The 24449-nt window shown below is 40.7% G+C and overlaps 1 protein-coding gene across 1 annotated transcript in view; it reads right to left on the minus strand.

Moving 5' to 3' along the window:
* Positions 1–22403, minus strand: part of SSUH2 (ssu-2 homolog) — a 55005-nt gene extending 32602 nt beyond the window's left edge. The window contains exons 1-4 of the mRNA XM_089496827.1: positions 22340–22403; positions 5642–5723; positions 3151–3280; positions 359–419 (exon numbers count right to left, since the gene is read on the minus strand). Of these exons, the coding sequence (XP_089352953.1) occupies positions 359–419; positions 3151–3280; positions 5642–5723; positions 22340–22376 (310 nt within the window). The 5' untranslated portion in view covers positions 22377–22403. The remainder of the gene's footprint in view (positions 1–358; positions 420–3150; positions 3281–5641; positions 5724–22339) is intronic.
* Positions 22404–24449: the final 2046 nt, after the last annotated feature.

The following is a 24449-nucleotide window of genomic DNA, read 5'->3' on the forward strand; positions in this document are numbered from 1 at the left end:
GTAAGCCTGAGGGCAGGGAACCATCTGACTAAAAAATTTATGTACAGCGCTGTGTAAATTTACAGCGCTTTATAAATAAAGGTTAATAATAATAATCATAAAGTTGTTTCCACACTATGGAATTAATGCAGTTTGACACTGTTATAGCTGCCATGGCTCCATCATATTGAATCCTGGGATTTGTAGCTTGTTGTGGCACCAGAGCTGCCTGACAGAGAAGGCTCAACATCTCACAAAGCTATAAATCTCAGAATTCCATAGCATGAAGCCATGGCAGTTAAAGTGGTTTCAAATTGCATTTTTTTCTGCAGTGCAGATGCAACTGCAATCGAAGTTTCATACCCACTGACCTACTTACTGGTATAAGGTTCAAAAGTCCATTCACATAATCTTGTTTCATTAAAGGTCTCAAGTCGATACTGTGGAGAAACAAATCTCATTATCAAATGTTATTTTGAGAGCATGATATTATTGATGAAGATAAGATATATTCTTTCATTTTAAACGTCACTTATCAAGGGGCTGTTTTCAAAAGGTAGCATGTTACAAATATGGGGACCAAACTAATCCAAACTAATCCCAGATTTTGTGAAAGTGACTGGGTAAGAAGAACCCAGTCCTTTTACCATACTCATGCGGATCATTTGCTAGGGTGGAATGGTAGCTTTAGCTGCATGATAGCTTAGTTCAGAGCTTGGACATTTCTCTCAAAAATACACATAAAGAATAGGAGCCCTGGTGGCGCAGTGGTTAAATGCCTGTAACTGCAGCCATTCACTCAAAGCCACAAGGTTGCGAGTTCAAGACCAGCAAAAGGGCCCAAGCTCGACTCAGGCTTGCATCCTTCCGGGGTCGCTAAAATGAGTACCCAGACTGTTGGGGGCAAATTAGCTTACTTGCTAATTAGCTTACTTGCTGTTCACCGCTATGATCTTTGGAATAGCGGTATATAAATAAAACAAATTATTATTATTATAATGACAGGATGAAGTCATTCATAACTGAGTTGTGGTAGGACGATGCCTTATTACTGCTCAGTAATGAATGAGATCAGTGTGTAATTATATTAATTCTTTTTTAAAATACATTTTCAAACCATTCTTCAGTTGCATAGACTCTCTGTGTCTATTCCAGGGAAGAGACAAATCTGGAAATCAAGTCCACCATTTTGCCAGTGAAAGCCATCAAGTTCCGAGCCTGTGGTGAAGCTTGAATTAACCATAACAGAGATAATATACCATATTTATATAGTATAAATAACATATCTCTTAAGACTGAGCCTGTAGACAGCTGCATTTTTAAGCTTGAGTGAATAGGTAAAAGCCCCTTTAAAGGAATGAGCAACTGTGGTAAGGGTGGGAAAGGTTTTGCAACATGCACACATGGCAGACCTCAGTGCCCCAAATTTGGCCCCCAAATCAGCTGTTAATCTGATTTGGAAGTCAGTTTGTATATTCAGGTTTTCCCCAGGGCTTTGCCACCTCATTTGAAGTGGGGTGAAGGATACAATTTGCAAAACAGATGTTTTGGCTTAATTTTTTTTAACCTAAAATATTTTGGAAATTTTACATGGGATTGGGGTCTTTGGGGGGTCAAGAGGAGTTTAAGAGACACACGAAGAATCTGAGTATCACAGTCAGCTCATGAGATGCACTTTCTCCAACCCTGACTTGTTAAGGCATAGTATGTTAAACTGGTAGTGTTTTTTAAACAACAACAACAACAAAAAACCCTGAATGTATCCACATAAACTGCAATTTGTTTGAAAATTATTTCCAATAGGGCTGCATCCACACTGCCGAACGAATTCAATCTGACACCAGTTTAACTGCCATGCTCAATGCTATGGAATTCTGGAAATCATAAATTGTTGTGGCACCAGAGCTCTCTGAAGAGAAAGCTAAGGAACCTATCACATGAAGAAATAATCTGTTTTACCTCTTCTGTCTTCAGTTCTGGATCCAGGATGCTTCCAGATGTTATCCAACCTAAATCACCACCGATCTAGCTGCGATGCCTCCACGTGGATGCATTATAATAATATAATAATAAAACTTTATTTATATACCGCCCTTCTTGAAATCAGGGCGGTGTACAACAAAACCATACAATAATACAAGAAAAGCAATGATGGTCGAAGCCTTGCTCAGCCAGCCATTTTTTGAAGTCAAAAATTCTCTGACTTCGAAAGCTGAGCGAGGCTTCAACCCGGGATGCATCTGGGTGGTGGCATCGCAGCTAGATCAGTGGTATTTTAGGTCTGAAAACATCCTGGGGCATCCCGGGGCATCCCGGGTCCTGAACTGAAGGCAGAAGAGGTAAAATGGATTATTTCTTCATGCAATAAGCTCCTTAACCTGTCACAAAACTACAGTTCGCAGAACTCCATAGCACTGGGCTATGCCAGTTAAAATTGTTTCAAATTGGTTCATTTAGCAATAGCAAGTACATTTCTATACTGCTTATCTGTGCACTTAAGCACTCCCTAAACTGTTTACAATGGGTAAGCTAATTGCCCCCAACAACCTGGGTACTCATTTCACCAACGTATGGGAGGATGCTAGACTGAGTCGACCCTGAGCCCCTGACTGGTATTGAATTCACAAACCTTGTGGTTTGTGAGTGAATGGCCACAGTAAAAGTATTTAACTACTGCACCACCAGGGCTTCTCCTTATTTCCGCAGTGTGGATGCAGCCTTGCTGGACTTTTTCATGATTTTGCTGTTATTTGTATTTGATATACTTTTATCCATAACTGCCCCCTTTTAAATCCTTCTGCTGAGTCTGAGCACAAAGAAAACAACCAAGAATTCAACATGTTCATGGTGCTACTGTAGAGTATTTTTATTACTGGGATGTAGTCCTTGGATATGTGAAGCGGATGCCTCTGAATGAACGTAGACTGAGTAGCCTCTAGTACTAGGTGACCATGACCTGTCACCACACACTGAAGATGTGAGAGGAGACGCTTCATAAGACAGTATGTACCTTTCAAACATGTTTGAGTTCAAGAACTCCTTTTGAGCCTTGAAGTATTGCAAAGTGTTACTGAGACCAGTCAAGTGAATAAGTCTTTTCAAAGCCACTGATTTCACATGGCTAACTTGGTCTAATCTGCACCTGTAGGGAAGCCATCTGGGGAGACTCACTCTGTACAATGTCTGCCGCTTCAGCTCCTGAATGACTAACTCTCCCGCTGCTCTGCTGCCATAGCAACATTTGGAATTGACAAAGCTAAGGAGTGCATTCCTGGCCATGTCTTCTGTCATTTGGGGGATCCTGAGGATTAAAGAGACAACACACAGTCATTTCTAAAACACGCGTACATAAACATATACCTGTAGTAGATACTGTACATTAATAATGGAATCAGTAAACCTAATATGCATTTTGTATGACAAAAACAAAATATATGGTATTTGTGTTATAGCCAGAAACATTGGAGGTTCGCAGAACAGTCAACAGACCTAATTTATATATAGTCTGGCCTGTTGAAAAGTAGCGCTCACAGCCAAGTGGAATTCACATAATTCCTTTTGCCTCTCCCCAAAAGGCTTTCTTTTATGTCCTTTTCTTGCAACTACCGTGGTTTCCCTCAGTCTGTTCATGTGAAACACAGTTGAATTGGCCTTTTCTGTTAATGAAGAAACATTGTTTTTATTCATTGTTATTATTATGCTCCTGGCCCTTAGAAAACTTGAAAAGGAAAAGACTCAACACAGCACAGTTTTGCCAGATTTCTCTTTACAATGGGGCTACCTTTTTACCTGCTGAGCTGTTTAGGATGTTCTCCTCTATAAAGATGAGTTTACAATTGCAATAGCACTTCACATTTCTATACCACCTCATAGTGAACTAAGCACTCTCTAAGCGGTTTACAATGTGTTTGCCAATTGCCCCCAACAAGCTGGGTATTCATATTACTCAACTACTAAAGGATGGAAGGCTGAGTCAACCTGGAGCCCTGTAGAATCAAACTCTCTACATTGTGGCTGCGGTGCCAGCATTTAACTACTGCACCACCAGGGCTCCTTAATATTCAAGCTTGCTTAAATATGTCTGGACTGGAGTGTTACATTCACCTTTTATCACACCAGGCTGTGCTTGAAATTCAGCACTATATTTAACTTCTTTAAAAAGAAAGAAAGAACCAGCCTTTGACTTGAAAACTCTTCACTCTACTCTCAGAGTGAATTCTTGAGTGCTTGAGTTTAAGTACTACTTTTGAAGGAGTTCTTGACAACACAGAAGGTTGTGTCGAAAGATAGTAGCCATACTGACTCATGGACTCTCATAACTGTACTGCAGTGAAGAACCTTTCCAAGCTCTGGTTCTCATCTCAACTGGGCCTAGCTTAAATTAACTTGCAGTTTCAAAGCACACTCATTTCAAAACACAATTAATTCATATTTCAGTGAACAAGCTCATACAATTTCAAAGCACAGTTTCAAAGAAAATGAAAGCTAAGTAAACAAATTGCAAAATCAGCTTAACATTTGTACAACTTTTTTGGAACTGGACAGGTGTTGTGTCACTTTCTTTAAAAAAAACCCTAGAGAAATCAGGTTTGGTCTATATTTCAGGGCATAATAGGGACAGAAAAGAACTTGACTGGAACTGAACTCAGTGAAAGTATCCATGTTATACCATTGAGCTAGTTGTAAGACAAAGTGCACCTTCCCTTGGAAATGCACACATTCTGTATACTTAGTGTGTGAATAGTCCAATCAAGGAAGTATTGCAGCAGAAAAATAGCAGTGTTGGTGCTTATCATCTTGAACATAACCCAACCCATCTGATTTTAGAAGCTAACCAGGGTTGGTCTCAGTTAATATTTGGATGAGATACTACTTTGGTATATCAGAAATCTTCAGGTATAGCTAGAAAAGGAAACTGCCCAAAACCATGGAGAAACCCTTCCAGCCAGAGATGAAAATGTTGGGACAGCTGGACCAAAGGTCTAACTCACTGTGAGGCAGCTTCCTGTGTCCCTGTGGCTGTTTAATTAAACATTTTTAAATATGAAAATTCAAGCACTGTCCTTGCTTTGACATCATTGTTACAAACGTGTGACTGAGGCTGCTTCTGCACTGCAGAAATAATGCTGTTTGACATTGCTTTAACTGGCTTAATATCATGATTTCATGATATTCATGATACTATGGGATTTTGGGTTTTGTAGTTTAGTGTGGCACCAGAGCTCTCTGATAGAGAAGGCTGAATATTTCACAAAACTTTCAAGTGGGATTTGCGGATATTTATAGCCGTAGCAATGTTGATCATGAGTGTAGAATATAATTACAAACAGAGCAATTAAGGATCTATAACTAGATTACAAATCCATAACTGCAATACAGAACGCCAGTTATACATCTATAATTTTGTCATAAAATCTTACAGCAAGTCTTTTTATTCCATAGTGTCAGCCAGTTTGGTTCTCTTGATATCAAGTGAAATAAAATATTTCCAGGTAAGAAGAATGAAGGGGTTTTTGACTTGAGCTAGTCCTATTGAACAGAGACAATAGCTTTTAAGATTTAGTTTGTGGGTACCAGCACCTTATTTGGAGTCAGTTCATGCCAGTGCTAGGTTATGCTCAAAGCAAATTTTCAGGATTACAAATAAACAGAGATGTCTTACCTGCATTCCATAAACACTGAGTTGTTTCTCTGTATACTAAACTTTTGCGTCATCTCTGGAGGTGGAACTATTTTTTTCCTGCCTAATTGGAGCATTTAAAGAAGAATTAGTATTGCTTTTCAAGGATTTCCTGATACCAGCAAGCAAGCAGAATAACAAAGGAGACTTGGAAACTAGTGGAAAATGTCTTATAATAGTGATGCTTGTTTCAAAACAAGAAGTGTTGTCATTATACATTCTGTCTTCCGGCATTTGACAGGTAAATGGAAGATTTATGAGCAGGACATGATAGATTTCTGTAACCACAGTTATTAATATCTTGAATTTGAAGGTGAACAGTGTCTGAAAATTATTCCACATTTATTTAGTCATCATCACAACAGCCATTGATCAATCTGTCTGCACAATGCTTTTTAGTATGCTTAGTTCTTTGCTGGACTACGACTCTGAAGATCAGGGCTCATTTCCCTGCTCAGCCATGGGAAACGACTGGTTGACCTTGGGCGAGTCACACACTCTCAGCCCAGAAAACCCCATGACAGCATTTCCTTAAGGTTGTCATAACTCAAAAAAAAACCCGAAGGCACACAGCCACGCAACAACTGTCTTTAATAACCTATATTAATAATGCATTTCTGTCTCTCAACTGGACAACACTGTGTCTACCATTTCACTGTTAACATACAAGCTGGGAAATACACATTGAGGGAAATAACATCTGAATTCTGTGTTCCTCTCTAAAACATTTCAAACTGAGATTTGTAAAAAGACCTATAGATGATAGCATGGTGGCTTGAGGAAAAATATGATGTGTAGATAAATTATATTACATTATGTTATGTTATATTTCATATTATTTATTCAAGTATTTCACTAATGTATAACTCAGCTTTCTTCCAAAACTCAAAATGGTTAAAAAAATTTAAAAAAAAACACACAGACAAATTATGTTATTAAAACACAGCTGAATTAAAACCAATTTTAAAAGCATATCCAGTGATGGTGAACCTTTTAGAGACCCAGTGCCCAAACTCAGTAGAATTTCCTCACCAGGTGTCACTGGGTTTTAGGGGTGGCATTTCCAGGGGCGGGAACACAGAAGAAGTAAGAAATCTGAAAAACACCCTGCAGAAATAATCAAATCTGAGAAGACTTTAAGTGCCCTGGCTCAGTGCTAGGGAATCCTGGAATTGTAGTTTATTGTGGCACCAGAGCTCTCTGACTAAATATCTCACCAACCTACAAATCCCAGGATCCTATAGTATTCAGCCCTGGCAGTTAAAGCAGTGACAACTGGATTATATCTAAAGTGCAGATGCAGCCCTAACACCAAAGGCTGAATATCACTATGTTGTGGGTTTGAGATGTTACTGTACTTTGTTATATGGCGAACAAGAGCCAGTGTGGTATAGTGGCTAAGGAGATCAGTGTTTGATTCCCTGCTTGGGCAAGAAACTCACTGGGTGACTCTGGGCAAGTCATACTCTCTCAGCCTCAGGAGATGTTAGTGGCAACCCCCTATGAATAAATCTTGCTAAGAAAATTGTGTAACAGTTTGTTGTGACTACTTCTCTAAAAGTTCAGGGTTCAATTCCCCATGAAGCCATAGAAATCCACCGGGTAACCTTGGGCAGTGGCAACCCCCTATGAACAAATCTTGCTAAGAAAATTGTGGAACATTTTGTTGTGACTACTTCTCTGGGAGAGCAGAGTTCAATTCCCTATAAAGCCATAGACACCCACCTTGGGCAAATCACATTCTCTCAGCCTCAGAAGGCAATGGCAACCCTCTCTCTGAACAAATCTTGCTAAGAAAATCATCTAACAGTTTGTTGTTACTAGTTCTCCGTGAGGCCACATGGGGAAGCTTTCCCGGAAATCGCCCCCTGGGGAACACATCTGGAACGGGATGGGGATGCTCAGCAGTGGTGAGGTTCACAGTTTGGGAGTACTGTTGGATCCGTCCTTACAATTGACATCCCAAATAGATGTGACGGCCAGGAGTGCTTGGTATCAGCTTTGGTTGATATGCCAACTGCGTCCCTACCTGGACCGAAAGGACCTTGAGGCAGTAGTACTTGCACTGGTAATCTCTCAGTTAAATTTCTTCAATGCCCTCTACTTGGGGCTACCCTTGTACCAAATTTGGAAGCTTCAATTGGTTCAAAATGCAGCAGCCAGATTGGTCACCAGAACATCTAGGTTTGACCATATAACACCAATACTGAAATCTCTTCACTGGCTGCCAATTAGCTTCTGGGTGCAATACAAGGTGTTGGTTATTACCTTTGAAGCCCTACATGGTTTGGGCCCGAGTTACTTGCGGGAGTGAGTGGGCCTACTATTCTCTACTTGGCTAACCCTTGCCAGCCTGAATCCTATTGGTGGCCCCAGACAGAGTACACCCATAAATTTCATGAGATCTAACTACGTGTTGATTCACCATTCAACTATTAAGTCAGTTGGCCTATTCTATTTGGGACTAACCAACAGGATTCATCCTTATGAATGGCTCTTTCTACATTCATTGTTCCTGATCTTTCTTCAAACTCCACCTCCTTGATACTGCCTATAGATACTGTCACACTTATAACCCAATTGTGTGCCTCTGAGGTTGATAGAACTGAGAGAAGGCTCTTGCCTGATGATCTCAAAGCTGAGTAGGCTCATATTACATCATATTATTTCTTTGGCAGCAGTAGATCAATATTCTCTGCCTTCAAAAACTGTGAGGTTCATGATGAAGATGCACTCTTACCATGCTCACGAAAAGTCCACTCATAATGACCAAGTGGTTCAAGCAAATCTGCAGAGGGTAAGAAAGGACTTTCAGGCTCTGATTCTAGATCCAGGCTAGCTGTTGGAGACATAACCAGATAAGCAGAATATTGAATCATGTACAGTGGGCCCTCCATATTCACTGTTGTTAGGGATACAAAACCTCCATGAAAGTGAAAAAAAACACAAATTAAAAAAACACAATGAAGTTTATCGCACCGGGGTTAAAACGTTTCCTGGTGCGTTCTAACGTGCATGCGTGGGGGCGTGCACGGAACGTGATGGGAACGCGATGGGAACGCAATGGGGCCCAGAACCCCATTTTACCGCACACAGGAACACCGCCTTTGCTGGCGGGCGTTCCCATCACGTTCCCATTGAGTTCCAGAGGGCACCATTTCTGGGAACTGTTTCAAAGCGCCCCCAGAAATGGCGCCCTCTGGAACGCAACGGGAACGCAACGGGAACGCAACAGGAATGCCCGCCAGCAAAGGCGGCATTCCTGTGTGCGGTAAAATGGGGTTCTGGGCCCCATCGCGTTCCCGTCACGTTCCGTGTGCACTCCCGCGTGTGCACGTTAGAACGCACCGGGGAACGTTTTAACCCTGGTGTGATAAACTTCTAAGTTTTTCACCTGAGAGAACACTTCTCTAGACATTTGTAGGTTCTCCGATGCAACTCATTGATCAACATCTGTCACAAATTGTCCATAAAATTGCACTGGAGGGCCTACAAATGCCTAAAGAATTATTATTATTATTATTATTATTATTATTATTATTATTATTTTCTTACATCCTGCCTCTCCCTATATAGGAACTCAAGGCAGTGAACAGCAGATTTAAAACAATATAATTTTAAAACAATACAACATTAAAATGTATAAATATAAAAGTTAAAAAAAAAACAATTAAACCATTATAAAAGTTAAAACAGTTATGAGTTAAAAGAATATATTAATAATACAAACCTTAAAATTTACATTGCACAACATTCCTAGCTCTTATCAGTTTGCAAAGGCCTGCCAACACAAGAATGTCTTTATCTGCCGCCAGAAGGACAGCAGGGATGGAGCCATCCTGGCCTCCATCGGGAGGGAGTTCCAAAACTTGGGAGCAACCACTGAGAAGCTCCTCTCTCTTCTTTCTACTAAACATGCCTGAGAAGGTAGTGAGACAGAGAGAAGAGCCTCTCCTGATGATCTCAATACTCTGGTGGGCTTGTACAGGGAGATATGGTCTTTCAAATAGCCTGGACCCAAGTAGTATAGGGTTTTATAGATCAAAACCAGCACTCTGAATTGTGCCCAAAAACAGATTGGCAGCCAATGGAGCTGTTGCAACAAGGGAATTGTATGCTCCCTGTAGCCAGCTCCAGTTAACAGTCTGCCTGCAGCTCTTTGGGCCAGTTGAAGTTTCGGAGCACTTTTCAATGGCAGCCCCATGTAATAATAATAATAACAACAACAACAACAACAACAACAACAGGATTTATTTATATGCCGCCCAATCACTGGGAATCCGGGAGGCTTACAACAGAGGGGATAATAGACAGTTCCCTGCCCTCAGGCTTACAATCTAAAAAGACACGACACAAAAGGAGAAGGGAATGGTGGGGGGAGAGGGGATCAGGTCCAGCATTCTTCTCTCCCTCTGAGTCCTGGACCAAGGCAGATGGACTGGAGGGAGGGCTCTTTTTCTTAATCGAGGCCGTTGGGCCTGTCCTTTCACTCTCTCCCAAGCCAGAAGATGACAGTTGGAAGGAGGGAGGGGAGGGCTCTTCCTCTTCAGGCCCGATGGCATTGGGCCTGTCCTTTCGCTCCCATAGAGCGCATTACAGAAATCCAGAAAAGATGTAACCAAGGCATGTACCGCCGTGGCGAGGTTTGACTTCTCCAGGGACAGGCGCTGTTGGCACACAAGTTTTAGCTGTCAGAAACACCTGGTCACCGCTGATACCTGGGCTTCCAGACTCAGCACTGAATTCAGAAATACCCCCAAACTATGAACCTGAGTTTTCAGGGGAAGTATAATGCCATCTAACACAGGCTGAAACCCTACTCCCGGATCTGTCTTTCGACTGACCAGGGAAGAATCTCTATCTTGTCTGGATTAAGTTTCAATTTGTTTGCTCTCATCCAGTCCATTACAGAAGCAAGTCACTGGTTTAGGACAGAAACAGCTTCCTTGTAATTGGGTGGAAAGGAGTGACTTGAAGAGTTGCTAATAAACACCCTCAGAATTCATCCTGTCCTAATGCATATTTGGAAATCAATGGCGCCCGTCTTTCCCGCTTGTTGGTGCCACAGCAGCCTCACCACACAGCACCGACACACTGCCAAAAATAAGCCACTCTAAGTGGCTTCCTGTTTGCGGCATCATAAAGGTGAAGCAGTGCTGCCATGACATCACTTCCTGGAAGTGGCATTCCACATTGGGCTGGTACATACCGGCAGGAAGTGGCCCCCATATGGACAGGAGGGTGTCATGATGATGCTGTCCGCCCATAATAGGGCTCGGGATCATGCGGTTGCTGCACGCTCCTGAGCCCTAGTATCACCACCACCATGCCACTTCCTGCCGGTATGTACCAGCCCAATGTAACTCATCAAGTAGCCATGTATGGTATTGCACTGTGAAATAAATAAAATATCCTAACTTTCAATTTAAAAAATTATGCTTTTCATTTGGAAAGCCTTTTCCTGGCTATAGAGATACCTACTAAAATAGAGGAAATAGACTTCAAGCACTGGGATCAATCTAGGCCTCCTAGTCTCCCAATCCACCTCTCTAAGGTGGGATACAGACCTCCCAAAAAGGGCAGTCTGCCGCCGGCTCCATTTCTGCTGGCGGGAAGCCTCAGCTGCCAAACAGCAAGGCTTCCCGGCAGTGGAAAAAAACCCGCAAAAAGCGGGTTCTTTTGCGTCGCGCTTGCTACACCCGAGTGCGCAAATGGTGCACTCATGACGTCGCAAGCACGACAGGATGTGTGGACGCTACGTGTCCGTTGCGTTAAAATGGGGGCGCCCATGTGTACAGGGCGCCGCCATTTTGATGCCCCCGTCACGTGCTAGGGGTGAGGCTGGTATGGATGGTGCGTCCTCGGCCAACCCCTAGCACGTGACGGGGGCAGCCCAAAGGCCCATCTAAATCGGGCCTATGTTTCCTTAGATGCCCATGCCATTGTTTAGTGGTTTCCTAGCTTTTGTGTAGGGTAGTTCTAAAAGGCTGAAAGATCTCTGCTAAAGCTTAGTTACTGGCAGGAACAACATATGCTGATATTTTTGGTATCACCTACTTGCTGTTAGCCCCTTATCACTGGAATGTTGCTCTTAAATTAAAGAATTCCTTGAAATTTAATTTGGCCCTTAAATTAAAGAGAACCTCCCTGGCCTTAGATTAAAACAACAATATTTTGGAGAATCTTTTTAACTTTCATGGGGAACAATTTTCCATCATCTTTAGCTTGCAAATATACATGACCAGAATTCAGTAATGGATGTGTGTCTTAGTAAATGGACTCTTGCCTGCAAGAAAGAGAATTGAGCAGTTAATAACAACAACAATAATAATAATAATAATAATAAATTTATTTACCACCTTTCCAAAAAGATAAAAGTGGTTTACAAAATTACATAAAAACACATAAAATACATAAACGATCTACATAAGCAAATAAAATAACTAAACAGTACATAACGTATACAAACTAAAATTCCATCCTTCATTGTTTTTTGTAGGCTTTTTCGGGCTATGTGGCCATGTTCTAGAAGAGTTCTCTGAAGATGCCAGCCAGATGCTGGCGAAACATCAGGAAGAAACTCTTCTAGAACATGGCCACATAGCCCAAAAAAGCCCACAAAAAACTATGGATGCTGGCCATGAAAGCCTTCACCCATCCCTCATCCTTTAACTAAAATACAACCATCATTAAACAATTAACAAAATTACCTAAACGAAACATAATATATACAACTAAAATTCCATCCCTCATCCCTTAACTGAAATACAATCATCAGTAAACATTAAATACTAAGAATATTTTTTTTAAAAAAATACCAGTGTTCATATTCAGCAAGGGTCTACTATGTCATTCCTACATAGAGGAGCCAGTGAAATGACCAATGGGCAAAGGGACCTATGGGCAACAGAATAATTTATGAAGAAGATGCAGCGACAGCCAAGGAGTACAATTTATATTTCTGCAGTCTGGATTTGAGAATCAGGTGTGGGGGACTGCTGTGTCATGTACTTGCCTACTTCTCTCAGCCCCTACCCTTGCTGCCTTTAGCAGACCTCCTGTCTATGGCAGATTGTCCTCCAATGCACCATACATGTACGGTTTCTAGTTCACAGGCCATTGGTTTATTATATCAGTGAAACAATGAAGAAAATTTGTGATGGTGATATACTAAAAGCCATGAGGGGAAAGTGCCAAGGTGACATGCTCCATTTTATACTGTGTTTCTGTAGGCAAAAGATGCATGCCCGGTCGGGGCCATAGACAATTTATGTTTTATTATAAAGCACAGTCCTCCAAACTAAGAGGGGATGCAGATGGGGAGAAAAGAGTGCCAAGATGCTGCTCCTTTCTGCCCCACACTGAGGCCACAGCAACCAAACAGTGTGGCCTCTAGGAGCCCTAAAAAGAACCTGCTCCCAATGATGATGTCCATGCAGCACTGTGCCATTTGGACGTGGTGCCGCGTGTACATCATCATGTTGTGTGGATGGGGGTGAACCATTGTGTCACAGTAGGGCTTGGGAGCATGTGGATGCTCCGCTATCCTGAGCCCTAAAAATGGCCCCAGGCCAGCACTTTGTGCCAGTCTGTATCGGGCCTAAGTTTCAAATATTTTGTTATTTGTTGTTTTTAACTGCCCTCAAGTTGATACCAACTCATGGTGATCCTGTGGATGAGACATCTCCAAGACCCCCTTGTCCTCCACTTATATGATTAGGTTCTGCAAACTTAGGGGGGGGGAAGGAAAAAAGCAAGTGGATTCACTCCCAAATCTGTTCAAATTGTAAAATAAAAGGAATAAAAAAGCACAAATACTGTCAAATAAGTTGAAGACAACAAAGGTTAACTTGACCAGTCAACAAGGTGGGTATTGGGTTTATCGTTGTTCCCCCAAACAGGAAGAAAGGGTCATCTCCCCGCAAACGGTCACCTCTGGGATGCAGATCCTCCGTTCTGTCTCCACCACTCTCCTCCAGAATGTGACTCCGTCTCCGGTTCTTCTTCCCCCTTCCAGGACAGCAGATTGTCATGGGTCTCCCCTGCCCTTACGAATCCTGCCAAGGGCCTCTCCTAACCCCGCCAGGCCCCCCCCCCAAACACTTCCTTTCAGTTCCTCTTCGGGGCAACTCCAAATTTCTCTTCTTCTCCTCGTTTCTCCCGTTTCTCTCTCCCCTCCTCCTCAGCTGTGACTCTGTCCTTCTCCCCAATGCTCTTTGTCTGCTTTTAGATGGTAGTTCTATAAGTTCAGAAGCCTTTTTTCTGATAGGATCCACTAAGATAGTCCAAAGATCTTGATTTAAATTTTAAAAAAGTGGTGGCAGAGCAATTGACGCCAAGCAGCAGCCCGTGCCTGCTCTTCGCGGTCGTGGAAGCTTTCAGTCCTGAACGCTCCTCAGTTTCTTTTCTAGCCAATAGAGCTGTAAATGCATTGAAACCTGGAGCATCGGACCTTCAAGAAAGCCCCTCTGCCTCCCCTTTGCCAAGGGAATACTTTTGGGTGTGAGGTACCTTATCCCTCTTGCCCCCGTCACCACCAAGCCCCAATCGCTCTCCAGAGCTTCTCCATGGAGAGGATCAAAGCGCCCCCATACCACCAGAAGTGCATTATTGTCTTTTCTAATGAATCATGCCTTCTCATGATGTGAACAAAGTATGACAGCTTCAATTTAATCATCTTGGCTTTCAGTGAGATTTCAGGCCTGATCTGTTCATGGACCCATTTGTTTGTCTTTTTGACCATCCATGGCTCTCTTCTCCAGCACCACATCTCAAATGAGTTGTTTTTCTTCTTATCCAGTTTTTTCACTGTCTTGCTCTCACATCTATTCTAACTTTAGTGCTCAGTTGTATATTTTTACACCTTAGAATCTTGCCTAGTTCTTTCATAGCTGCCCTTCCTATTCCGAGTCTTCTTCTGATTTCTTGGCTGCAGTCTCCAATGTTTGATCCGAGGTATGGGAACTCTTTAACTATTTCAATTTCCTCATTGTCTAAGTGGAATTTATGTAAATCTCATGTGGTCATTAATTTTGTTTCCTTTATGTTCACCAGTAAGCCTGCCTTTGTACTTTCTACTTTGACTTTCCTCAATAATTGTTACCAGTCTGTGATGTTTAGTTATAGCAAATGTCTGCATTTAGTTATAGCAAATGTACAGTACCCCTATTGAGATGTTCACTGGTCACACAAAGAATTAAAGTAGGAATGGTCGGGGGGGGGGGCAGTACTCAAGACATGACTCTGAACATTGCCATGTATCAGGCAGAATGAAGATTATATGAGGCTCTGTAATCATGTTCACTCTGTAATCATGTTCACTGCCACCGCCGCCAGTAGGTCCGCGGGTGAGCCGGAGCCTTCAGACGGCCCGACTCCCGCGCGGACCGAAAAAGAAGTTCCAAAATGGAGCTTCTTTTACCGTCGCGTTTGCGACGTAGCGAGGCGCCAGGGGTGCGCTCGCTACGTCACAAGCGGCGCGACGCGTACGGACGCTCAGCATCCGATACGCAAAGATGGCGGCGCCCATGTGGAAGGGGCGCCGCCATCTTGTACGTATAGGATACGTACTAGGGTTAGGGGGGTGCGGAAGCACCGCCCCTTCCTAACCCTAGTACGTATTCTATACGTACTAAATGGCGGTATGTATCCCGCCCATGTTGTGGTTGCAGAGCTTCCACGACTGAAGATCCAACTTTATCCGCATTCCCAGCCATGGGAGCTCTGTAACCACATTTAATGTAATGTAGTGAGAACACTATATAGACTGCCATGCTCAATGAATGAAGGTCTGGGAACAGCTCAGTGTATGGGAAGGTTCAAGCAGAAGTCTTAAATGTGTGCCCACATCTCTGCTGCCACTTTACCCTATACACAGGGTACAACATGGTGCTGTGGATTTATAAACTTGAAAACTAATATGTCTTTTAAGTTTTGAATTATACAGTCTCAGGGTTTATTTTTAGTTGCAACCATTGTGGTAATTAACATTGTCTTATATATGTGAAACTTTATAACTTGTGGTTTAAAAGTAGTCCCAAACTAATCTTAGGACAGCAGATGTTCCTTTCATTATGCGCCTTTTCTAAAAATATGTTCCTGCTGGGCTACAACAATAAGTACTCCTGATGGTTAATGCAGGAACAATGCATTTCTTCTGAACCATCACACCACAGTGTTTTATGTGCTTTTGAAAGTCCATAGAAGAAAAATAACTACACGTGGAAGCCCCAGGAAATGCCATTGTCTAAAAATGTACAATCCTAATATTAGTAAAAGGGACTTGATGCCATCATTCATCAATTTGATAAAGCAGACCTTTCTGCTGAAAACAGTCACAATTCTTCATGAAGGCAAAAATAATTGCTCTATTCTTCTACCTAAGAGGGAGAAAACCTTACACATTAGTCCATTTCTCATGGAGGCTGCTTTTATTTTTGTGGTAGGAATGTAGAGGCCAAAAACAATTCTTTGATCATGACATAAGCTAAGATTAAATGACTTGGTTAGGCATGATCTCACCAGCTAAAGAAGAATACAAAAGTAGACTACACATAGTCTGCATGAGATTTCTGATGGCTGAATCTGTCTCCAAATCTGAAATCAATCTGGTATTTTCTAAAATAACATAATAAAATAAAATGTGAACTCATTATTGGTTCCAGTTTTTGTAGTCCCGTCAAGTATGTAAGCTGTCTAGCAATCCCATTTCTATCTTATCTATTGGTGTAGTGCAGTCAGTCCTTCCAGGGCTGAGGCTTCAGGACCTTTTGATTAGCAGGGGCAGTGATGCCATCCCCTTGGATTCTCCTCTCCCCTCTGAATTTAGCAACCTTCTATACAGCTGCACCCACACTGCAGAAATAATCCAGTTTGACACCATTTTAACTGCCATGGGTCAATGCTCTGGGATTCTGGGAATTGTACTTTGTTGTGGCACCAAAACTCTCTGACAGAGAAGGCTAAATTGCACAACATTTGTGCACTCGTTACAGCCGCCCTGCGGCAGAAAAAGAACCGGCTTTTCCCGGATTCTTTTTCCTCCAGAGGGAAGCCACGTGGTTTGGCGGCTGCAGCTTCCCTTCGGACGAAGGTAGGCTGCCAGCAGGCCACCCTTTTCGGGCGGTCTGTCCCAGGCCTATGTCATTATTTACAGAGTGTTCATTTCACAAATAAAACTAACAAGAAAATTTCAATAAATTTCCATTGAAACTGGTTTATCATTCCTTGATATTCCTTAAAATTGCTTAAAATAGATAACTATTAAAAGAATAAAATGCATTTTTAAAAGATAAAACTGTATAAAATACTTTAAAATGAAACAATATTCCAGGCCGTTTACAACTATTCTGATTTAAAAGCCTGTCTAAACAGGTAGGACTTAGCCTGCCAGTGGGAGGCCAATAAGTAGGGAGCCATTCTAGTCTCCCTGTGAAGGGAGTTCCAGAGACTAAGGACAGCCACCAAGAAGACCTTGACTCAGTTTCATATGTCAAAAATGTTTAGAAGGCATATAACAAGGGAACATAAAAGTCCTCCAGTCTCCACATACTGGACAGCAGCCACTGTGATCAGTTGGGTAAAGTTCTCCTGTCACTTGGGAAGCAACTGGCTACCATTTCCACTCCCATCCCCCTTTGTGTGAGCAATCTTCAGCATAAGGAAGAATTGTGACAGGGATTCTATTTCTTCCTGTTACAATGGGGATCCTTCACAGGAGGGGCAGAAATACAGCAGGTTGCTTCCCGACTGACATGGGAACAGACCCCCATTGATTACAGTGACTTCTTTTTGGTAAGTGGAGATTGAGGGTTTGCACCACAATTCAGTGTGTAGGTCCAAAAGTATGGTGCTTACATGTACATAAAGATCATACAAGATTGCACTCTCGGCTTATGGTCACTACAGTCATCCCTCCATATTTGCGGCTTTGATATTTGCGGATTTGATTATTCACGGTTTTCATTAATATGTTCTCTCTAGGACTGTCTAGGTCCTCCAGTGAAACTCTGTGGTCAACTTTAACTAAAAGTTGCACTGAAAGACCATTTGTAGCTACTCCAGTGCCATTCTATGGTCAGTGTATGTTGGACATTGACCACAGAGTTGCACTGGAAGACCTAGAGATTCCTAGAGAGGTGTCCTCTCAGGTAAAAACAGTGTTTTTATTTGCGGTTTTTCCATATTCACGGGGGTCTTGTTCCCCTAACCCTAGTGAATATGGAGGGACAACTGTATTTTAAAAATGCTAGCCTGTGTTTCATATCAACACTGCCACCTGCACTAGTGGATGTGTTGCCATAGACCAATAATTCTTAACCTTTTGGGTGTCAGGGAACATCCTTGCCCCAGAAATATACATATAAACATATGCACACAAAAATTTGCTTGCAATCCACATTGTTTCATTTGAAATCTAGTTAGGAATGAAAAAGTATGCAGCAGATTCTCAGAGAGAGTTAGTTTTTACCTTAAAATTCACAGTGACAGGAAAAATCCAATGTAAGAAAAGAAATAAATGAGAAAAATAATTTTTGCACCCAGTCAAAGGCAATTCATGGATGCCCAAGTAGTACACAGATCTCAGGTTAAATACCCCTGCTATAGGCACTATCCTGGTGAGGGCGTACACCTCAACATTTCCCACTCCACCACTGCTCTAGACGCATGAGAAATGAATTTAGCCAATGCTGTCATTACTGCTGCACAACCAGAGCCAAAGATTATGGCAAGGAGTTTTCAATACAAATGCTAATTCTTCTGGGAAGCACATTTCACTCAAGGTATTTAAGAAATGTATGCCTGAGCAGGACTGCTGAGAATATTATTATTATTATTATTATTATTATTATTATTATTATTAACCTTTATTTATAAAGCACTGTAAATTTACACAGCGCTGTACATACAATCTTTTTAATTGGACGTTTCCCTGCCCTCAGGCTTACAATCTAAAAAGACACAACACAAAGGGAATAGGAAGTCTTTCATTCATAGGATAGCCATATATTGAAACTGACTTGACTGCAATTAACAACAGCAGCCATACCTGTAGATCTCACTCAAAAGACTTATGGCTGGCTGGTACATATGTGCAGTTGCAACACAGAAGATTGTGGCAGAAAGCTTCAAGGGTCAAGGGTCACTGTTGTTGTCGTTATCAGTCAGAATCTCTTGGGGACTCACATCTTCATAAACGGACTTAGCGTTAGCAGGAATTAGAACTGGACAATTCTGTAATGTTCATATCTAGTAAATGGCTGCTGTTACATTACAACCTAGGGGAGTAGGGACCAATGCACATTGGGACACCAGCTAGAGAGTGCTGATGCACATTGGGACACCAGCTAGAGAGTGCTGATGCACATTGGGACACTCTTGCCAGCACTTCATTACACATTTTCCCAGTTCACTAACAGAATTGTTTAGTACCTCTACAATGTAGCTAAGTATAAAGTTATGTAACATAAACCATGACAGAGGATTCTGGGCATTATATTTTTTTATATTCTAGCCTTTTCCTAGTTTGAGATTCAAGCCAGCATCTCTCTCTCTCTGGCTTTTCTTAGCGAATGAAGATTCAGGAAGGACTCATCCCGTGTTGTGTCCACTAAAACATCCATAGCAAAAAAAGTAAGAACTGTATGGGACAGAGCTACATATCCACCCTTAAACTCTTTAAATTTATGTGGAATGGGGTGAATTAGAACTATAAATGGAAAACTAATTCATAAATAAAACTTTTCTGCTGGTAAACATCAAGTACATCAAGCATACTTTTCTTTTTCATCCTGCTTATCTCCATCCCTGCCCCTAAACTCTTAGAACCTCATTAAAAACAGCTTGCTGCTGAACAGTAGGGCTGCCATAATTGTCCACTTTTACCAGGGACAAAATGTAGGACAAATTCAAGACCAAACTGTAGGGCAACTGCAGGACAAAACTCAGCTCAAAATGTAGGACATTTAAGGTCCACCATTTTTCTTCAATGTCCTACATTTTGGGCTGAGTTTTGTCCTGCAGTTGTCCTACAGTTTGGTCTTGAATTTGTTCCACATTTTGTCCCTGGTAAAAGTTGACAATTATGGCAACCCTATGCTGATGGGAAAAACAGAACATGAAGAAGCAAGACTGTGCCTGCTGTATCTGAGATCCCCTGCAATCTTGCCCACTGCCGCTGTGATTAAAGTCACTAGGTTTTATTTTTTGCAGCCCCATAGGATATAAGGTAAATACACAAATAGAACAGTCCATACATTGCCTCAATCATCCATGTCACACGCAGCAAGAAAATCACCTTGCCATTTTCCACTTAGGACCATTGATTTCATCTGTGATAATAACTGTAATCTTGCAATAGCTTTTCTGTGGCTGTGATAGATCATCTTTGACAAATACATCACAGTCCAAAATTGCAAGCCTTTTTCATATTTCTAACAGTTCAGATATAAAAATAGGGAAACACTTTTGTGTGCTGTACTTGCTCTGCACAGGCTTTTAAAGTAGGCTTTGTTTGTCAATATAACAGAATGCTTTATTTAAAAATATATACTTTATACAAAACTCTCAAAGGCACAATTGGATTTACTTGCTCTTACTAAAGCATTAGTGCAATTCAAACATATTTTTATTTCTTCATTACATTTATAAACCACCTTTTCTCCAACAAATTCAGGGGGTGGCATTATGGTCTTTCTTCATAGTATTCCCCACATTGACAACCCTGTGAGGAAAAGACTAATTTCTATCGTTAGTCTCAACCAAATAAGATATATACCTATGTGTTGATTCACAGTTCAACAATTGGTTCAATGGATATACACCTGCTGGAACTAACCAATGAGTATACTCTATGTATACCCAGATACCCAATGTGTATACTCTAGCGGGAACTAACCGTTTCACCTATTCAGGTTCACAGCTGGAGAAAGGTGTGAGGATCTGTAAAATGGTGGGAATCCATGCCTCCTACCATTTCACAGGTCCTCAGTCTCCCTCTGACCTCATTATGTCTATGTAAATAAAAGCATTCCAAAATCCAAAAAATCCAAAATACAGAAAACTTCTGTTCCCAAACATTTTGGATAGGAATACTCAGCCTGTACTGTATTAGCAAATTACAAAGTGTTGGAAGGTTAATTTTTCTTTTTTCAACCAAATGGGTGACATGATACACTTCAAATATCTGAACAGCTATCATGTAGAGAATTTGTTGTTGTTATCCATCCTCATGTCAATCCTGACCCATGGTGACCCTGTAAATGAGACATCTCCAAGACTCCCTATGCTCCACTGATCTGCTCAGGTCCTGCAAATTCATACCCATGACTTCCTTAATAGAGTCCATCCATAAAGAAAACAGAATAGTAATAATAGATGGAAAATGGAGGGAAACAACCTTATTTTGACATTAGAAAAAACTTCCTGAGAGTGCAAGCTGTGATAGGAGGTGGTGGAACTCCATCCTTGGAGGTATCTGAGCAGAGGCTGGACCGACCTATGATGGAGTTGATGAAGTTGCATCTTGTATCATACCAGATGGCTGGATGGAGAACTTTCAGGACTCCTTCAGGCACTTTAATTCTATGATTCTATATAGATCAACTTTTACCATCTCCCAAGAGGCAAAACATTTCAAAAGCAGCAAAAGATGTTGGGGACAACATGTCCCAGAACCCACAAGGCAGCAAGTGTTGACTATGTTGTCTTGGGGTTCTGGGGATAGTAGTCTAAGAAGTAATTTTTCTAAGCTCCAAACAAAGGTAGTGTTTTTACTAAGGAAAGGTACACAAGCAAATAAAATAATACATCATGTAAATAGGGACTTTATGTCATACTTTATGTATGACATTGTCCCTCATGTGTGCCTACATGTGTAATCACACAAAAAGACATACAAATTTTCTTACAAAGGAAGATTAGTTGTACACTGAATAAAATAAAACATGCTATATCTTTTTTAGTAAACCAGAATATTATTTTGTCTTTCATACAGATTCGAGACTGTAAAAGAAAATGTAACTTTTGAACTCAATTCTTATCAAGGTTGTGATATTCCTGGGTTAACTAAATGCTCCAGTCCTTTTGTCTGTAATCAAAATAATCAAAATGTAAACTTACTTGTATCAGGATTCAATCTGCAGTCCTGTATATGTTTACCTGAGATAAAATCCCATTGTATTCCCTTTCTACTGAAGTGTCAAACCTGATCGCCCCATGTAACTGATAATGTTCTACAAAATGTTTATAAACATGTACTGCTTTTAGCTTTTTAAGATGCTTGTGTCAAATCCACATTGCTTCCTTATCAGTTAGAGACCTGGTTGCTAGACCCTAATCTCTTTCTCAGTATATTGTTGTGCTGTCAGAAGTTCAGAGTGACAAAGATAGTAAAAGCCGAATGAATGGATCCAACAAATATGGCCTTCCACAGCAATCCAGCATTGGACTTTCTGTCACATTTCAGTACTCTTCTAACTGTTCTCTGATTCCTGATAGCAAAATGTTGGTGTTAAATTTCATCATATAGCACGGATGATAGAAAACCGAAAGCCAGACACAGCGTCTCATACAAACTCTAAAGCAGCATGTAACTAATTCACTAAAACATACTGTTGGAGATCTGTCTGCTTTGCCAAGCACACTGAGTGAACATTGTATGTCACTTTCAGCTTTACTTACTGTCTTTGTCCCCAGTCTTCTCTGGATCCAGCCTCATGGTGCAGGATGAGGCAAGTATGTCCAAGAAAAGTCTCCCTGCAACAATTGGCACATGTATTGTTTACAAAGAATTCTATGTTAGGAACACTTAGAAATCCCTGTAGGCCAGCCCCTACCACCACTCCCAACTCACAGAACAATGGGAAGTCCAGCAATTCATCATCAGTCACTAAGAGAGACCAAGGTATATTATGCAAACTAAGGGCTGTACTGGCCTCTACTTCAGATTCCACATAGACATTATTTCCTCATCTCTGCTGTGACTGGGCATGTGATCTTTATGACTTGCTCCTATTCATTCTATCCAAATAACATTTGATTGTGCAAGAAACTTTTTGTAAATATCCATAGTTGCCATTAGCAATCACATCAGTAACTCAGTTCATACTTCTCCAACTAATATGTGGGTGATAACACAGGTATCATTGAAATAGCACGTCTCTACATTTTGTGATGTGGTTCTTGGCTCAAAGATTGTGTCGATAACATGTGTGTGTTGTGGAGAGTTACATACAAAACTGAATGTATTAGGTACGGTTGTCCCAAATGCTACTTTTATAATTGTCAAAATGCATATTTACCAGACGGCTTTACGGCGATATATTATCAAAAATTAACCTCTAAATTAACGGTCCCCCTACAAAGAGTTATGAATAAGATATTAGATGGAAAATTACCGGATACTTGGAACTCATCATTTATAACACTGATCCCCAAACAAGACAAGCAATTGGACGACCCCAAAAATTATAGACCAATCACTCTACTAAATGTAGGGTGAATAAAATGTATAAAATCTTCACAACAATATTAGCATCAAGACTAAAAGGAATCTTAAGTAATTGGATAGATAGGGATCAATGTGGCTTTTTACCGAAAAGACAAATTAAAGATAACATAAGAACTATTATAAATGTGATTGAGTATTGTGAAAAGAGACCAGACAAACAAGTTGCTGTAATATTCTTAGATGCCCAAAAAGCATTTGACAATTTAAACTGGGAATTTATGTTTGCTGTATTAATGAAAATGGAATTAGGCGAAAATTATATAAAATGGATAAAAGAAATTTATAAAGAGCAAAATTCAAAATTGTTGATTAATGGAGAAACAACTAAAAATATTAAGGTCAGTAAAGGCACGAGGCAGGGCTGCCCCTTATCTCCTCTACTCTTCATCACCGCTCTAGAAATACTAAATAATAAAATTAGACGTGACAGGAAAATTGCGGGTATAAAAATAAGAAATTTTGAATATAAAATATTAGCATATGCGGATGATTTGGCAATTATATTATCCAAACCAGTAGAAGATATAGCATATTTACTTAAAACAATAGAGGAATATGGGAAGCATGCAGGTTTGAAATTGAATAGGGAAAAGTCAACTATCTTACCTCTTAATATAAATCAGAAAGACTGTGAAAAGATTAAAACCCTCTCTAAATTTGAAATCAAAAATAAAGTAAAATATTTGGGAATAAACATTACAAGAAAAAATTCAGACCTATTCAAAAAGAATTACATACCATTATGGAACAATATAAAGAAAGATTTAAAGAGCTGGGGGGGGGGGGTCTTCAAATTTCTTGGTTGGGGAAAATTGCAGCAATTCAAATGTGTGTTACCCCCAAATTACTATTTTTATTTCAAAACCTCCCAATTATAAATAATGATAAACCTTTTAGAGAGTGGGACAAAGAATTATCCAAATTTATATGGAACAAAAAGAAAGCAAGAATTAAATTTAAAGTACTACAGGATAACAAAGAGAATGGTGGGGGGGGGGGTAGGATTGCCTAATTACAAACTATATTACCACACATGCTGTCTGGCCTGGATTAGAGACTGGGTACAAATTAAAAATGAAAAAATTCTAAAATTGGAAGGATTTGATAATGTAGTAGGTTGGCATGGATATTTATTATATGATCAAATTAGGATAAATAAAAATTTCAACAATCACTTTTTAAGGAGATCCCTCTTAAGAATTTGGCAAAAATATAAACCCTTTTTCATAACTAAAATCCCCGTGTGGGCTTCGATAAATGAAGCCTTTTTCAGGAGAGAGA

The sequence above is a fragment of the Sceloporus occidentalis genome, unplaced genomic scaffold (assembly GCF_023333645.1).
Source record: "Sceloporus occidentalis isolate IW3139 unplaced genomic scaffold, rSceOcc1.0.p SCAF_1, whole genome shotgun sequence".
In the NCBI taxonomy this organism is placed as follows: Eukaryota; Metazoa; Chordata; class Lepidosauria; order Squamata; family Phrynosomatidae; genus Sceloporus; species Sceloporus occidentalis.